The 18,693-nt window shown below is 37.2% G+C and overlaps 1 protein-coding gene across 1 annotated transcript in view; it reads right to left on the bottom strand.

Moving 5' to 3' along the window:
• The window catches only part of LOC107672548 (collagen alpha-1(XXVII) chain B-like), a 116,232-nt gene that overhangs the window by 62,468 nt on the left and 35,071 nt on the right, over nt 1-18,693 (bottom strand). Inside the window, exons 5-7 of the mRNA XM_016465779.1 lie at nt 14,602-14,655; nt 11,624-11,677; nt 9,191-9,244 (exon numbers count right to left, since the gene is read on the bottom strand). Coding sequence (XP_016321265.1) covers nt 9,191-9,244; nt 11,624-11,677; nt 14,602-14,655 — 162 coding nt within the window. The remainder of the gene's footprint in view (nt 1-9,190; nt 9,245-11,623; nt 11,678-14,601; nt 14,656-18,693) is intronic.

Raw genomic sequence — 18,693 nt, forward strand, 5'->3', positions numbered from 1 at the left:
GACAAAATAAACATTTGAAACAAGATAAATGGTCTATGCTTAATTTCATGAAGTGTGCGATTAATCGCGATTAATCACAGAAAAAGGATGTGATTAATCAGATTAAAAATTTTCATCGATTGACAGCCCTAATATATATATATATATATATATACAGTTCTTGAAGGGAGGGCAGGAGAGTACCAATAATCCTTTCAGCAATTGGAACCGTCCTCTGTAGTCTTCTGATGTCTGATGTTTTAGCTGAGCAAAACCAGACAGTTATTGAAGTTCACAGGACATATGCACATTTTGAAGTATCACGAGTGATGGAAACGCCAAATTTCGGGGGGGGGGGGGAATCCAATGCATTTTGCGAATAAATTCCTCCATGCGCATCAAAAAAGTTATGTGACTTTGTGCTATGGGACGACATGACCTGACTAACCAGCAGACTGATCTCGTTGCACAGCATGTGAAATGTTGTTATGGTCATTTCTGTATAATTGCCTCATATAACTGTCTTACACGACTGCCTTCCCAAACAGCAGGCATCCCCCTCCAAAAGCAATGACCACAAAACACAAAATAAAATCCAGGCCTGGTCCTCTCTCGTCCAACACTGTCGTCACTCCTCCTTTTATACTTCCGGAGCTCCTCCGTGGGACTCGAGACCGGTGAGTGGCGCAGGTGTCGTGCATTAGCATTTACTCCACCAGCCTCGCTCCGTTCCCACGGTTCTCGGCCCCGCCCCTCTCGTCACAATGACATTTTAGTGTAACAACATTATTAAAGATAAAAGGAGTCTGACTCAACGAGGAATATTAGAAAGCCAAGTCCTGACTCTGACGAAAGGAGGAGTTGGGGATGGAGGAGGGTAATTTGCTCCAGAGCAAGCGATAAAGCTGCTGAATAATACTGAATAGACCTTATATTAAAATGCCGTGATAGGTATCGTATTCTAGGTAGACGTGAATCAGCTGAGAGTCAGCTGATGCAAGCTTGACTCACGTGACCTGCCAGAACTAACACTATGCTTGATTTCTCTTAGGACCATTATCGTCAAAATAATTGATACTTTGCATACAGTTTGATTGTGATTTGACAACAGATCAACAAGATAAGACAACTATCTGAAGTTTAGCTACAAGTTTATTAAAAATTCACATTTTAATTATACTGTCAGATGAACAAATAAACATTTACTTGAACTGTAGCTTTAAGTTTACTCAAACTTAACATTTAAATGTTACTGTAAGTTGGACAATTAAGAGTCAAATAACTGAGTATTGAAATTAGTGAGGGTTTTCTAATAAAGTGCAGATGTAATGTGTAAGCAATGGCTCCACCATAACAAGAATAGCAATGTGCAGTGAGACATTTAAGATTATTTACAAGGCATTAATTTTTCAAATAACTGTAATGGAATTAAAAAATATGTTGATACGAATATTTTCTAGTAATCTATTAGTCTACATTTACATTGCGTGAATCGATTTTACCATATTTTTGTCCTGTGCTGTCAACTGTAGCTTCAGAGTGAATCAGACATGTAGATGTCTTCCAAAACTTTGCTGCGTGTAATTGGCCGCAAAGTTGTCTACACTGCATAATGAATCTCTTACATACATCGTGTCGTTGTTTGTTAATGAGGCAGGATTCGCGAGAGCGAGCATAACTCCGCACTGAACAAAAACTTCTGCATTTTTTGAGCTACAAATACCTCTGATTGGCCATTGCGTTCAAGAGATCAACAAACATTCCTGTGATTGGCTACATTTCTCAACCCTGCAAAAACACGCTGTGAATAGGAACATTTCACATTCTCCAGAGATCAAACTCAAAAATGCAATGGAGCATTTGCTAAATCTGTTTCGCCAATAATATTATATCATTAGAGTATCAACTGAGGGTGCTCTTGCTTTAGTTTCAGGGTGTTTATATTTAGTATAGGAAATTATGATCCGTACTCACGAGAACAATCTTCTTTTTTCTTTTATTTTACATTCATTACTGATAGGAAAAGACGAAAACGTTTGTGTCTTTACCCATCAGTAATGAATGTAAAATAAAAGAAAAAAGAAGATTGTTCTCGTGAGTGCGGACCATAATTTCCTATACTAAGTAACTCAACAGATTGACGCACCAAAATAAAGAGATCAAGTAACGCAAGAGCGCAGTGCAAATGACGTTGTTAAAGGGTGTTTATATTTAAAATTTACTTTTTTTTTTAAATGGAAGTTTTTATTATTATTATTATTTTTTAATTATGTGATCAAATATTAATTGGCCGACCCCCTACAGTACTGCTGCAGACCCCCTAGTGGTCGCGGACCCCTGGTTGAAGACCCTTGATGTACATTATATTCAGATTTGGAATGACTTAGGGTGACTTCACTTTTGGGTGAAAACTATTACTTTAAGAAGAACAAATGAAGAAACAATTAACAAAAACAATTCACTGCAAAACAAATCGGAATCCACCTATGAAGCTCTTCAATTGGATCAGTGGTCTAACGCAAGAGAAACATTCATGGCACTCATTCATCAATGTGTTAAGGTACCACTTCAAGAACCTTTCCTTCTATGAAAATTTATAGGGACTGTAAATGAAATGAAGACATCATCGACACCTTCACAATGAGTGAAAAATCATGTGGTGTTATGTGTCTTGGCTGGGTAATTGGCAGTAACCTTTGGGATTACAATAACAGAGCGGAAACGTCTATTGACTAGAATTCAGGAGGAGGAATGGAAATTCTATGGCAAGGTTCAGCTCTCACTAAAATAAAATGTAAATTGGCCAGAGTGAGTAACAATCACACCCTCACACATTATACTGTTGTTTTTTAAATAATATTTTTAATCTGCAAGGATTCATTAAATTAATCAAAAGTGGCAATGTTAAATCTTTACTGTCACAAAAGATTTCTATTTCAAATAAATGCTATTCTTTTGAACTTTCCATTCATGAAAGAATCCAAACAAACATTTTTCACCCTTTTCACAAAAATATTAATCAATCAATATTAATTTTAAGTGTGGTTTCGGTATCCAAATAGATTTTGTGGCTACTGTTTGTGATTTAGAGCAAACACTCTTCCCGCAGCTACTGTGCCAGTGCCAACTGTTCCATCAACAGTTTTCTGTGTTTATCTGTGCCTGCTGGGGCAAATCTCTTTACAAAACACTGCTCACAGAAACCTAATTTGTGAGGACTCTTCTGAGTAAACAAAGCAAATCATAGTTTGGCACAAGCGATCAAAGACAGGTTAAATGCATACAACACGGGCTTGTGATCTCCACACTGGAACTGAGTGCTCTGCTGTGGAGGACAATGAACAATGCCCTCCCTCCTCCTAAACTATGGAAATATATTACATAAAGGGAAAGAAGCCACGAATGTAGAGCTAAAGAGTCAGAGAAGGAAAGAGGGCCAGTCTTCATTGCAATGAAAAAGAGAATGTGTCTTGCCATTGGTGCTTATGCTTGTGCCATGCATAAACAGAGGACAAATAAATCCCAGATGTGTGAGCTAAAAGGACCTTAATAAAAGGAAGCAATTGTTTAGCCTGTGCATGTATGGTTGTGTATGCGTATGGTGGACTTTTAAATTCAGAGGATAAAGCCTCCCTTCTGTGTTTGCCTTTTCTCCTAATGTATTTTATGTCATCATATTTTCATTTGATTAAAGCAACTTGGAACACTATTTTACCTTTTATACTATCATAAGTTATCAACACTGCACATTTACACTATCACCAATAGTTTTGTATAATTACAATTCGTAACAGTCTCAAGTTTTTTTAACATTGCAAAAGCATTTTTACATTTTTTTAAAAGAAAAATAATAACTTCAGTAACATATCGACAAGCGTTTTTTGTTATTATTTTCTTTCTTACTACTTTTGTCTTACTTTTCTTTCTAACCCTAAAACACAATGCCATGAAGTGGAAAAAATACAGGCAAAACACCTGTAAAAACGAAATATGTACAATTCCCTCATATTATTACAGTACATTGTGCCCTATTTTTACAGGTTTTTTTACGGTGTATATTTTCGGCATAAAACGAAAATTCACCTTTTTCATCTTCCTGTAAAAAGACATACTGGTGTCAAAAATATTTTTCAGTCATCTGTTTCACTTGGATGTACGTGACAATATGGAAGAAAATATCTTGATACTTCTGTTACATTCAGCAGAATTTTTTGATGAGGTACTGCACTTTCCCTTACTTACACAAACATGTTTACATAAATACTGCATTTTACATATTTGTACATGTGTTCAAAATCACCCACTTGTTAATTCATCCACAATTTACAGCATAATGAAAGCCACATACAGTAGTTAGTAAGTGAGTGTGCATGAGTGAATGTGGGCACAGCTGTATGGCACACTGTGCTGTATCCCAACCGGCATGAAATCTGACATGAAATCCAGTGTGATTTTAATCAGATTTCAAGCCACAAGTAAATATGGTTAGCGAAAATCAGATTTCATGCAGACAACAAACAACAAAAAATGTTCTGCCTGGCTTCACAAAGCCCATTTGACTATACAGTTGAGCAGCAGATAAACTTAACACAATATCTCAGCAGCACTGAGATGTGAAATTTTCCCCCTGGGAAACTGATTCATAAATTTACATCACTAACTTCTAATTCTGTGATTTTTGTTGAAATTGAGGGCTACTAAATAAGCCAAAATAGCTTAGCTCTTAGCTACTCAATTTAGACTTGATTTAATTCATCTTTAAAAACATCTGACAGTTGGAGTTTCTGTATCTGTATCCTCCTGACTGTTTTGCACTATTTTTCTAATGTAAACCTTAGCTACAGAAAAAAGGACAAAATTATAGTTTTTTTTCTCTCTTGACCCGAGAGCAGAGGCGGACTTAACCATTAGGCAAAGGTAGGCGACCGCCTTGGGCCCCCAAAAGCAAAGGGCACCCTAAAATGCTTTTTATATGCGAGATGCGCGTTCAGTGCGGATGACAAAATACACAACACAGAATTTCTAAAAAATAAGTAAATAAAATTTAAATTAAAATTTAATAGGGCCCTATTATTGTATACAAATTAATAAATTAAGTTGTTTTTATGAATTCAGTTAATTAGATATGTTTTTGATTAAACCATTAAAATGGAATACAGAAAAATTAAAATGGAAAGCACAGAATTTGGGCCCTAAGAATGTAATATTTGCTAAACTTTTAATAGGCCTAAATTGCTGTTAAATTAAACAAGTTTCATGATTTTAATTAATTAGACATGTTTTTTGTTAAAATGTAATATAATCATCCAGAAAAATTAAAACGAAAAAAAAAAAAAAAAACTGAATCCAGAAAAATTTTAACGGAAAAAAAGAATTTGGGAAAAATAAAACGGATTTCATAGGGCCCTACAAATATCATGCATCTGAAGCTATAATTTTAATACTAAGCAACAGTGCATATTATATAGGGCCTATTTAAATTTTTTTATATGGCGCTCACTCATTTTTGTGAAAGACCCAAGAAGGACCATGCACAGTCACTTTCCACACAGGCACACTTCATGTTTGGTTGAAATAATCCTTAAGCATGTAAATTTATAATTTCCTTCAGTTTAATTTAAATGTGCAATTAAAATAAATAAAAAATAAATGTATATTTTAAAGTTTAGAATTAGACAGCCTTGCGTTGTGTAGACAATTGCATAGTGAAAATTACCCCAACGCACCACCTAGTGTCCAACCTACTCTAATACTATTATAACCTGTTTAAATATGAACAAGGGATTTACAACATTAAAGAAATCCTTTATTTATAACATATACATGAAAAATCTAAAAGATTGGACACAACTATGGGGCACGGTCATGCAGCAGCGAGCAACAGTGAAAGAAACCTCAAGGTTGTAAATCTGTGAAATTGTATAGGGCCCCATTCCTGTATTTTGCCTGGGGCCCCCAAATCACTAAATCCGCCCCTGCCCGAGAGTGTCGCTTCACGAAACTATTACAGACAAAGATGCACTTCCAGGTAACTATTAATGGATGCCTCCAATTCCAAAAAATGCAGCTTGCTCTAGCTCCATTTCACAGACTGTGCCAAAGGACCATCTTCCTCCCAAATGGTCATTTACCTCTGGCTGAGTAAAAGCAAAAGTATTTTTTTTCCCCGGCAGAAACTGCCCCCCTTTTTCCATCTCATTCAGTAAATCTGTGACAAGGATTAGCAGAGAATAAAGTTTAATATAATTATGCTGTTACAACCAAGGACATCTACTAGACTGATATCCAGTAACAGATGTGGTCAAGGGTCTGGGTTTGTTTATGTTGAATGAACATATTCCTATTGCTCAAACAAGTGGTGTATTCAAAAGCCCAGTTATAAAGGAAAGAAAAATAAGTCAATTTTTAGCTGAGAGAACCTGAAGTTAACAATGTTTTATAGCAGTCTTATCCCTGTCGTATATTTATTTCCAGCCAATGCCTAAGGCTAAAGACCCAAATATTATGAACATTTCCTTTCAATACTGCTAGGTTTTCAGCTTAAACCATGCCACATAATGTCAGCACATGGTGGAAGAGTAGCAGGTTTTGATGTTTCTTGCACTGTACTGTAGCAGTTTAATTATGGTTTGCCTGTTTTCAGAACAATTTTTTTTTAACATTTTTATATATAAACACAAGTAGTGTTTGCCCATATAAACTTTTCTATGCAAAACATGATGCTAGGATTTTGCGAATGGTTGCCATGCAGCTACTAAGGTGTTCTAAGTTTTTTTTAGTGCATTGCTATAGGGTTGCTAGGGCATTTAGGTGGTTGCCAGGTGGTTATCTAATGGACCACATCAAAAGAGTCCATCCTATGTTTAAAAGAGACAGCTTAAACCAGCCTCTAAACCAGACTAAGTTGGTCTTTAGTTGATATAACTGGGCTCCCAGCCTGACCAGCTCAGAAGTGTCCAAAAGCTTTTAAAAATAATAACACTTTACAATAAGGTTCTAACTGTTAACTAACAATTAAAGTACTTCTAAAGCATTTATTGTTATCTTAGTCAATTTCAGCATTTACCAAGACATTGTTGAAATCAAATGTTGTTAATATTATTTAATGAACATGGGCTAACATTCATTCAGTTCAATTTACTTTATTTTCATTGTACATAGGTACAATGAAATTCTGTCTGGTGAGTCTCAGTTACAAACTAAACAAAGGAAGAACAACAACTTAAATCAACCAACAATAAATAACAGACAACAGTTACCACAAAATAAAGTGCAAATTATGTCATTAACTTGAGGGTGTGAGTGCAAGGGGTGTAATAGAGGTCACAGCTCTTGGAAAGAAGCTGTTTCTCAGTCTGTTTGTGTGTGCTTTTATGGTCCTGTACCTCCACCCTGAGGGCAGGGGGTCAAACAACCAGTTTTTAACCAGTTTTAACATGACCTAACATAAACAAAAGAGTAATAAATACTATAATAAATGTATTGCTCATTGTTAGTTAATGCATTAACTAATGTTAAGTAATGGGACCTGGGTGTTGGTTGAAATCCTTATCCCCGATTACGAGCAATAATAATAGTGATGCTTTCCTTAGATGCTTTGCTACAAAAACGGGTTCAACTATGTCTGAGAACTTAGATAAGCAAGGGCAACTGCGCACAGAGCAGCTGAGTGTGGGAATATGAGTAAGACGAAAGGAATCTGGAGCTTGTAATGATGAATGACGTGGAGTCAGCTCTACAGAAATCACTTCAGGACACATCACAGAAACAATTCTAATATATATATATATACACTGTGCAATGGTTCACTGTTTACAGCTTGGGACTATAAAATAGTTACACGAACCAACTGACAAATATGGTGTATAAAAGATTGTTGCCAAAAGAGTCCCAGTGAACCTCAGTGAGAAACAGAAGGGGTGGAGCAGCACAATCTCCAAGCAGACATTAGTAGCCTATGCTCGTCCTATTACAGCACACGTCCAGCCGTGCCAGAGTCAACATCTGTTGATCTCCAGGGCGTGAGTGCGATAGGATTGAAAGACTGTACATGGCTCAATATTTTGAAATGAAAAGCGTAACTTAATCCCAACTGATCGTTACCTGCTCATATGACCAAATGTGTCACTGCTACTTACTGTACATGTGTTACTTTACAGTAGGTTTGAGCATTACATTTTTCTTTTTTTTTTATTGTTACAAGATTTAGTCTCTGGCCACGGCCCATGGATGGAATAACTTTCTAGTTCACTGCCAGCAGTAATTTAGCACAAGTAGTGTCTGCAACTATTTTCCACCAGCTTTTAATATTTTGTTTTAAATCTGTGGCTGTGTGATTGGAAACACATGGAGGCAAAGAAAATGCCAGGTAATTCCATTACTTTACAATGTTTCAGGGAGTCGTCTTGATCCAAACGTTCAAACAAACACCATTGATTCTGAATATACTGTATGTAAAACTGCTGATTTAATACAGCGCACATGTATGGGTCTCTTTGTTTTGTGTTGTGTGACTGCATGTGCTACTCAACAGCACATAAAATGACTTCTTAGAATCGTGTATGCCAAAGTACCGAATGCCAAATTCTTAAACCCAATTGAAAATGTCACACTGCTTCATGTGTGAAGGTTTCCTAGAAGCTTAATAGCAAATTTTCCCCTTTGGAGAAAGAGAGTATGGGCGTCTTTGCAATTTGCCATTAAGCAGATTGTAGTAGACTGGCTGAAAATGTTAGTACGGGGACCTGGCTGAGCCAATTTCATCTCAGCTGTGTAGACAGTGTATATGTTCACTGGAAATATGACTGTTTTGAAGCAGGCCTTCTGCCCTGGCCAAAGCACTGTCGGTTCCTTGATTTGGGACCCATTTACCTTTTTTATTGTACAATAATGACACCTATTTGGTCCTATTAGGTAAAGAACATTTCAAAATAAAATACACACACTACGTTGAAGTAAAACGCAGTATTTTACAAGGAATTTTCCACAGACATCCCTTGGAATTGGACTACAATGAGGTCATATGCTGGCTAGCGTCAAGGACATCAAAGTCAGGTGGACATGTCTAAAACAATTTGGTTTTCTTTCCAGAAAACCAGGAGAAATGCTCTAAGCTTCCGTGAGGTCTTCTACAAGAAGAGCTTAGATCTGTTCTGTGACGTGACATTGGTGGACTCTCCCTATATTAGAGAAATCAAAGAATGACTCTTACCTTCCGACCAGCTTGACCGGGTAGTCCAGGTAGTCCTAATACCCCAGGGTCCCCCTATAAATGAGAACACTAAAAATGACTTCTGATATGGTAAATTTGGCAATGTTAACATATTCAGAGACACCACACATTGTAACTTATGCTGCTTGTTCGCTACTATGCTACACTGTTTTCTGAGTACTGGGACAGAACAGGCAAAAAAAAAAAAAAAAAGGTTTATCAATGAATCATTGAATCATTCTGGATTCATCTGTTGAATGTGTTTGGCTGGCCACACACTTGAAGATTTTAAGCCTGATTTTGAGCCAAATATGCACCCCCAAGCGACTGGGGGTGGTGTGGCCCAATTCGAGGCTTGTCGCAAATTACTTTTGGTCCAAAAAAACCCCTCAATTGTGTGGTGTCATTGTGGTTATTTCACTGCTCCCGATCACGTCGGAGCCTGCACAATCCCAAATCATAAATTTTAAACATTTTTAATATTTATGATTCTTGATCAGGCTGCCTCTGATGTGATACCAATGAGAGCGAGCAAGCTTCATCAACCGGATATTGCATGCTTCTACAGCTGAAACTTGCCAGCCACAAACATGCCATGAAAGTGGAGTATTGAGAAAGAAGATCAGCAATATTGTTTTTTTCTCCAATGTTTTTCTTCCAGTAAAACAAAATTCACGCCAGGAGAACCAGCTGCTGTCGTCAATCGTCCTCCAATTGTTTTTCTTTGCAAGTCATGCTTGATCTCACGAATCTCTGTGAGATCTTGTTTCATTGTGAAAATGAGACTACAATTGGCGGGTGTGTGGTCTCGCAGTCTGGCCAAAACGTGTAGTAGTGTGTGCATTCAGAGGATTATAATGTTAAACACTGGTTGACACTGTCCTTAAATCCCAAAGTATACTTCATTTTTGTACGTGTACGCTAGCGTATGCGTACAGTTGAACGCGTAGCCTTTCAAAGTATACTCCATTTGAAAGAGTGTGCAAACGCAGGCGGTCGACACATGCGCTCTAGAAAGCTTAATCTTTGTCCAGTGTCTGCTGTATTTTTCTTCAGCAGTTATGACTGATAAAAATGTCTTTGTACTGCTTTAAACTAAAGTTGAGTCTCTCATAACCCTCTCACAAAAGCGCTTATCAATGCGGCCATCTGTTGTTGTTGCAGTCTCTGCTATTTTATTGTTGTTGTTGTTCCATCACTTTAGTTTCATTTTCTACTGTGAAAAAAACCCCGGCCTGGGCCAGTGTTGCCACCTTGTGGAACAACTGTTTAGTGCAAAACCAAGTCAATGCACATGTGCGACCTGTGCATACAAAGTCGGACGGTGTGCGCGTACTATTTTGGTGTGAAATGTGAGTCACACGCACTGTATGCGGACCCTGGAGTATGTGTAAAACACTAAGTATACTTTGGCCTTAAGTCTTGGGTCTTCGGTTAAGATTTGAAAATCGCCAAGTGTGTCCCAGGCTTTAAGGCAGGGCTGCAAAACTCAGTTCCTTCGAAGGCCACAGCCCTGTAGAATTTAGTTTCAGCTCTAATTAAACACACCTGATCCATCTAATCAAGCCCTTCAGGCTTATTTGAAAACTACATGGTATTTGTGTTGGAGCAAGGTTGGAACTAAACTCTACAGAACAGTGTTGAAGAAAAAAAAAAACGTATGTCAGGCCATAAAAAAACAACACTACCATTCAAACGATTAGGGTCAGTAAAGAAATTAACATTTTTAGTCAGCAAGGATGCGTTCAAGGATGCGTGAGCAAAATACAGTAATGGCATTAATAATGTTACAAAAGATCCTAATAAATGCTGTTCTTTTGAACTTCTATTTATCAAAGAATTATGAAAAATCATTCTTTCCACAAAAATATTAAACAGCACAACTGAGCACCACATTTTCTCTTTTCTTGAGCAGCAAATCATCATATTAGAATGATTTCTGAAGGATCATGTGACACTGAAGACTGGAGTAATGGCTGCTGAAAATTCAGCTTTGCCATCACAGGAATAAATTACATTTTAAAATATATTAAAAGACAAAACAGTTATTTTAAATAGTTTATTTTTTTATTTTTTATCAATTAAATGCAACCTTGGTGAGCATATTAGTCTCATTTCATAACAATACAAATCTTACCAATACCAAACTTTTGAACGGTATTGTACATATTCACATTTCAGTTTTTCTTTAGCATGTCCCATAACCTTGCCTGCTGCTGTTTTTGTTTTTATTCTCAGGAATCAGTGTGCAGATTAATGCAAGAACTTGCATCATTTTAAGTATGAAAAAAAAATGTGCACAATATACTTTTTGCAACCACTTAAAAACAGACATAAGCTAAATCACATGATGGTGAATAATACAGTAACAATATGTAATAAATAACATACTGTATTCAAATAATTAATAAGGGAGGGTATGGTAACACTTACCTTTATTCCATTTAGTGCTCTGCCAGGTGAGATTCCAGGGTCTCCCTTTTTTCCCTGTAACACACAGAGAAAAAACAACTGATCTCATGCAACTATACTCGTGGAAAAATGTAAAATTTTACAATGAGGTATGTTTAGATACAAAGCTTTCATAAAAGGTAAACAGAGTATGCTATTTTAAAATGCTTTTAAATGAAAAGACTTTTCAAACTACCTACAGTGACTCACTCTTGTTTTGACTCATGTATACATCACACAGGAAATGAGGAGGTTACTGAGGAGTTATTGTGACCCCTGCTCTCAAATCCATTCCAAACAGAATACTGTAACAGGATTCCTCTCCTAATTTTTATATATAGTCTACATGGATAAGAGTAATGAAGGCTTGCAAAGGAAAGGAGTGTTGTTTACGCAAGAGAGTGACCCATGTACACTAGTGAGAATAAGTTTACAGTAAGTCTCTGCAATGACACTGGGGTTAACACACCACATTCTTTTGCCTTTTCAGGCAATGGGATGAAGCCATGCTTTATGGCTGTGATTCAAACACATGTACAAGTGGTAGCATATTTTTTCAAATTAATCTAAGCTGTTAATCTCCGTTGTTGTTTTTTTTTGTTTGTTTGTTTTTTTGACAATGCTTCTGGCATTGTTTTTGTGGCTGTTTCACAAAAATAATTATGCAAATCAGGTAAGAGTGCAAACATGCCTATAAATCTGTGCTAAATGCAATTTGCATGGCATAATCTTGCAGGTTTTGAGTTCAGTTGTGAAGGATTCACCAGGCTCGTACTTTGCAGTGAATGTAAAACTTCACTCCAACACTGCAATTCAGACACCAAAATTGGCTCTCTAAAGCCAAAAGTATGCTTGTCTACACCATGTGTCTGGATACTTGGCAGTTATAATGGTCTTATCCATCATTTGATGATTTACTGCTCAATGAATAGCAAATTTACTGCTATTTGAAGACATAGAGAGAAAAATCTGCTAGGAAGCCAACAACAAACATATTGCAATGAAGTGTTAGTTTCGCTCTCTCTCATTCTGTCCTTACTTCTGTCTATTTGTCTCATCCTTATTCCATTTGACAGTAATAGTAAGAGAGGGGAATTTAAATTTGTGATCGCCTTCATATGGCTAAAAAAGATCTTTGTTCTCCTGGTCTATTGTAAGACTGCTACAAGCAGCCAGATGTGGTAAAATGAACAACTGTGAAAAGCGTGAATGGAAACAAACAGGTCCAATGATGTTGTCAAACTCATACATCATCCTATATTTCTTGCCAACATTCATCAGAATTCAGCTACTCATGTTTTATTGTTTTATTGTTTCACTTTACAATTACAATTTACAACAGCTATAGATGGAAGAGTTACTGGTTTTCTATTGGGCCCCAAAGTAGCCAGTGTAGTGTTTTCTTGTAGTACTGAAGTAATAGTAGCATGTTTTTACTGCTGTCTTTCTAGGTATTATAAAATAATAGTCTACCTTGTGCAGGGGCGTAGCCATAATTTCAGAAGTGGGGGACAGAAATGTTATATATATATATATATATATATAAATATAAATATAAATAAATAAATAAATATATATATATATAACATTAGAATATAACATTTCTGTAATCTATATAACCTACCAGTCAACAGTTTTTGAACAGTAAGATTTTTAAGGAATTTCCTCATACGACTTTCTGCGCGAGAGCGCCCTCCGGCTAAGAGTATGAATGAAACACACACTGCGCGGAATGTTTAGCGCTCCGTGATGTTCATCTCGCCTTATTCTGGGTCCGAATAAAACATCAGATCATGCACAGACTATCCTGTCTCTTTGAATTTAAATCTATATTTATTCACACCGGCTCTTGAAAACCGATATTTGCGAACACACTTGCCCAAAAAAGTGCGGGGGACGAATTTACATGATATTAAAAGTGGGGGGACACATCCCCCGCGTCCCCCGCGTAATCTACGCCCCTGACCTTGTGATATCATTGTTGTAAAAATACCCAATCACCTATTAAAGTGCTACTTAAAGCACATATGGCTTATAATTAGAAGCCATTGATTAGATCAAAGCTCATGCACATGTTTAATGATCCCCTTTAAATCTGCTCACTAATAAGTTCAAGACTTGCATTTTATGAGCACAGTTTTTTGTTATGGTATGTCCAAACATAATGGGGTACGTTTCCCAAAAGCATCGTTAGCCAACTATGGTCACAAGTTCTGTCGTTACTAACATAGTTCATCAATTCGGTGTTCCCGAAACCATAGTTCAAAGGAACATTTGCAAACAGCATCGCAAACTTATACGTAGTTAGAACTACAGTTTCTTGTTAGTAAGACATATGGACTTAAATAAATTATGCTCTTAGGCACTGTAAGCAAGCTAACATACAGTACAATCTATATCTTCCATTCCATTTAAATATATATCCATTTCTGTCTCTATAGCTTATATATGTCCTCAATAAGCACCGTTTTTGAAGAGTGTGCATGTGCGTAAATGTGTAAGGGAACTCCGCAGTATGATGCAAGAGGGAACCCGCGATGAATCAAACATCAAATTAAGCAAAATGACAAGGAACGGAAAATAATGTAGTCATTAGCTGCCATGTTCATTACAGCAGCATCTCAGAGATCTCAAATCGATTAATTAGTAGAAGTTATTACTCCACTACCTGTGCGTGATGTCATTAACGATTGTCCTATATTGTTGAACCAACGTGGTTCAAACAACGGAGATATGTTCGGAAAATAGTAATGACTAGTTAGTTTGTACAGCGATGCATCGTACTATGGTGGTTAAGCAGCGAGAAACATCATTGTATGGGAAACTCACTACTGATCAATGTCAAAAAACTACACTAAACTACACTAAACGAAAAAAAAAGTGGCCTCATAGTTCCAACAAACACGCTAGTTTAGTAGCATCCACAAAAGCATCACAACACTGTATTCAATGGTACGTACCTTGGATCCGGGGGTCCCTGGGCGGCCTGGATTTCCATGTGGACCAGGGGGACCCTACAAAACAACACGTTCACTTGTATTTGTGTGCTGTCTCCTCCATAGTTACTGTGCTGGGTCACAAGCCTTGACCCACATTATTGTTTTTTTCTTTTTTCCAAACAATAAATGGCCAATAAAAAGACAAGAAAGGAAAGGAGAGGGGCATAAAAGAGAATGTACAGAGACAGAGAGAGAGAGAGAGAGAGAGAGAGAGAGAAAGAAAGAGTCTGTGAAATGAACACTCGTGTACCAGACTGTTTTAGAAGCACATGACCATTACTTCTGTCAGTTTAATAGCTGCTATCAGGGTCCCAAATTAACACTCATAAAGTGCCAATGTGAGTAAAAATTTACTTTGGCAGGTAAAATGAGTCGCTCCCCAGTTAGGAACAGCAACATGATTTAAATCAAATTATAAAACAATAATTTGACTCTCAGTGATGTAAGCAACATAATCTAATTAAATCAAAGACTATTAAAGAATACATCTGTCAAAACTGATCCGTCTTCAAACAACTTTTTCCTTAGTGGAAATTAAATTGTCAGACATTTAGTTTGGAAGCCTGAAAGTTTTTTTGTTCTATGTGGTCACACATTTTGCTCAAATTGTTTCTCTCCCAAATCTCCTTGAGTTCCAGTGAAAGGATAAATTAATTTATTCTTTTTTAACAGATCAGATAAAATTGTATCTCTATGCCAGTGCATGTATAAACAGAACCAGAATATGGTTGCATTTAGGATAGCAATTTCACCGACTTGATTAACGACCCTAAAGCAGTGATGAATCCGCAGTGGCAGTCCCATTCTGTAAATGCCTCACAAAATTATGTATGGTGCTCTTAGACACCTTTATAAATTTCAGACAGAAACCTGGAAAGAATGAGTGCAGAAAAGAAAGAAAAAAATATTATGTCAGGGCAATAAATAAAGATTTTCAGTGGATTCCTTAATTCTTACAGGGGTTCAGGACCTCTCAGCCCCCCATCTTTACCCCAAACACTGGAAAATATTTTTAAACAAGAATCAGAACATTTACTTTAGTCCCTTAAAGTCGCCAAACCTGTCAGAATCTGAGGGAAGCTGCTTAGTCAAATTTTGGGAATGGAGAAATGTTTGAAAACCACATACAGTTTTCATTATTCTGGCCCTCTAAGTGCTGTATGTAAGTAGCAAAGTTTGCCCAAGGCATGCATTCGGAAAATTGCCCTCTACTTAAAAAGAAAGTGTTGTGTTTTAAAGGGTACTTCTGGCATATGCTTTTGGCATATACCATATGGACATGATTTTCTTCATTAGCTCACTTTTCCAGCAGCGACCAGGGGGTTTGAGTAGAGAGAGTGCAAGAAAGCTCCCTAGACACTGATTTATACACTCTGTTAGTAAAGCAGACAAAATAAATGTGATCTTAAACAACAAACTGCAAAAGCCACAATCCAAATGGCCATCACTTTGGAGGTTAATATGTGCTAAATGAAACTAAAGACCATACTGACAGGGAACAAACACTGGGAGGGTGGGAGGTAATGATTCGTGCTTGGTGATATTGCTTATTTGCACACACTTTCTGCATTGTTTTAGCACCCGACTGACTAAATTAATTATGCAAATCAGGTAAGTACAATATGTGCTGAACGTAGTTTGCATGATTCAATTCCTTATCTGAAGTAAGCTGTGGAGGATGCAAGCAGACTACAATCTGGCATACTTTAGTGGGACTGTACAGTGTCATTCCACAATTAATTTTATAATTATAATTTAATTTTAATTTAATAATAATAATTTAATTTATAATAAATTTAATATAATTACAATTAGGATCCAGAAAATGCAGAAAGTGTGCTTGACTACATTTAATGTCTTTATACATCCTTTTTATGCTGGTTATAACCCTTCTTTCTTGTTTAATCATCATTTGATAAATTACTGCTGCCAAGATCACTAGAAAATGTACACAAACATCTCTCATAAATTAAATTCTGTTTACAGTTTCTGGCACAGTCCTATTTCAGCACATTTAGTGCACTGTAAAATCCAATAGTTTACCTTACTTAGATTTAATTAGCTATCTTTACTTAGTTGTTATACTTACTAGGTTTTATTAAGTTACAGCTACTTTGTGTTTTTTTTTTTATTCACCATTATAGTGATTAGCGTTCCCTTTGGTTGGGCACTTGGAACTTACTCTAATTTTCTTCTTGTTAATGCAGCAATGCATCATGAAGCCAGAGTTATTTGAATTCAAGGGAAGAAAAGTAATAATTAAGTTGCTTTTAGAAGGTGACCTATCTTCTAATTAAAGCATTAGTGAATTTTTTGTGTATGTTTATTAATGAACTTTTTCAAATTTGATTTATCATAAATACCTTGAAATGATTTTAATTAGGTTTATATAATACTTAAATAGTGTGTGGTAATATGCTAAAGTCACACACAGACTTAAACATTCAGCACGTGAATCACAACAATGGTAACAATTCAATTTCATTTATTTTCATTAATTGTAACAATAACCATTTTATTTGCTCTTTTTGTTGTGCTACTACTGACACAAGACAGCAAATAAAATTGGCAAATAAAATCAACAACTGTAAAACAAAGCAATTGCATAATTTATTCATGCCGCAATGCACTCTGGGAGTCAGTGAGTAGCTATACTAAGTCATGAGTAAACCTAAATAAAAGGATCAAGTACCCCCTACAGTTCTTTTTTAGTTACTAGAACTCTCGTGTAAGTAAACTATACTAACTAAGCATTTGTCAGTACAACATACTATTCCTATTTCACTTTACTTAGTTTTTTCAAGGCAATCGGTTTGCATGCTTTTTTTAAGTAAGCCCAACTAATTAGATTTTACAGTGTGGCTATTTAAATGGATCACTGGTCAGTTTTTGTGCTGAAAGACTGCTCAACTGTTTGTTCCATGTTTCATAATCTGTAAATTTGCTGAAAATGTACTTACTCAAAGGCCATCCAAGATGTAGATGAGTTTGTTTCTTCGGGACTGGAGTCGTGCGCTTTACCTGTGGATTATTGTCATGTTTTTTTTGTTTTTTCCAGTTGTTTGGGTTCTTATTCTGACGGCACCCATTCACTGCAGAGGATCCAGTAGGTGAACAAGTGATGTAATGCTAAATTTCTTCAAGTCTGTTCCGATGAAGAAACAAACGTATCTACATCTTGGATGACCTGAGAGTGAGTAAATTTTAATACATTTTCAATTTTGGGTGAACTACTACTTTAAATATTTATGTATTTGAATTGCATGTAAAAATGAAAAATCCATCCATTTGGATTACACAGTATTAACATAAATTTAATGTGATGCAAATTTATCAGTCATACATAAATTAAACAGGTAAGAAACGTCTCTAGGTTACGTATGTAACCATGGTTCCCCGAGGGAACGAGACGCTGCGTCGACAATCGCTTTGGGAACACCCCTGCGCTCAGTTGAGAGACCAGATGCTAGGACCTGTGCCCCCTCAGGAGCCACGTCCACAACTTCCATAACTCCGGGCAGGGGTGAAGAATGGTGCCCCCCGCCTGAGAGAGGAGGTCCCTCCTGATTGGAATCTCCAGAGGAGAGCCGTCGAGGAGGGACACCAGGTCCGAGAACCATACTCGGGCCGGCCAGAACGGGGCTACTTGCAACAGACGGACCCCATCCCGGCGTACTCTCTCCAGAACTCCCGGGAGCAGAGCGATCGGGGGAAAAGCTGGAGCTGGATGCGTGAGGGAGAACCAGAGCGGACAGTGTGTCGTTTCCTGTGACGCAAATAGATCCACTTCCACCTGGCCAAATTCCCTCCAGAGGAGCTCCACCACCTCAGGGTGGAGTCTCCATCCCCCGGGCCTCAGCCTCTGTCTTGACAGGATGTCTGCCCCCTGATTGAGATACCCAGGGATGTAGACTGCTCTTAGCGAGAGGAGCTTCCCCTGAGCCCACAGAAGGATCTGGCGCGTCAGTTTGTACAAGGGGCACGAACTCAGACCCCCCTGCCGATTGATGTAGGAGACCACCGATGTGTTGTCTGTGCGGACAAGCACATGAT

This window comes from Sinocyclocheilus anshuiensis, unplaced genomic scaffold, assembly GCF_001515605.1.
Source record: "Sinocyclocheilus anshuiensis isolate Anshui unplaced genomic scaffold, SAMN03320099.WGS_v1.1 scaffold176, whole genome shotgun sequence".
Taxonomy (NCBI): Eukaryota; Metazoa; Chordata; class Actinopteri; order Cypriniformes; family Cyprinidae; genus Sinocyclocheilus; species Sinocyclocheilus anshuiensis.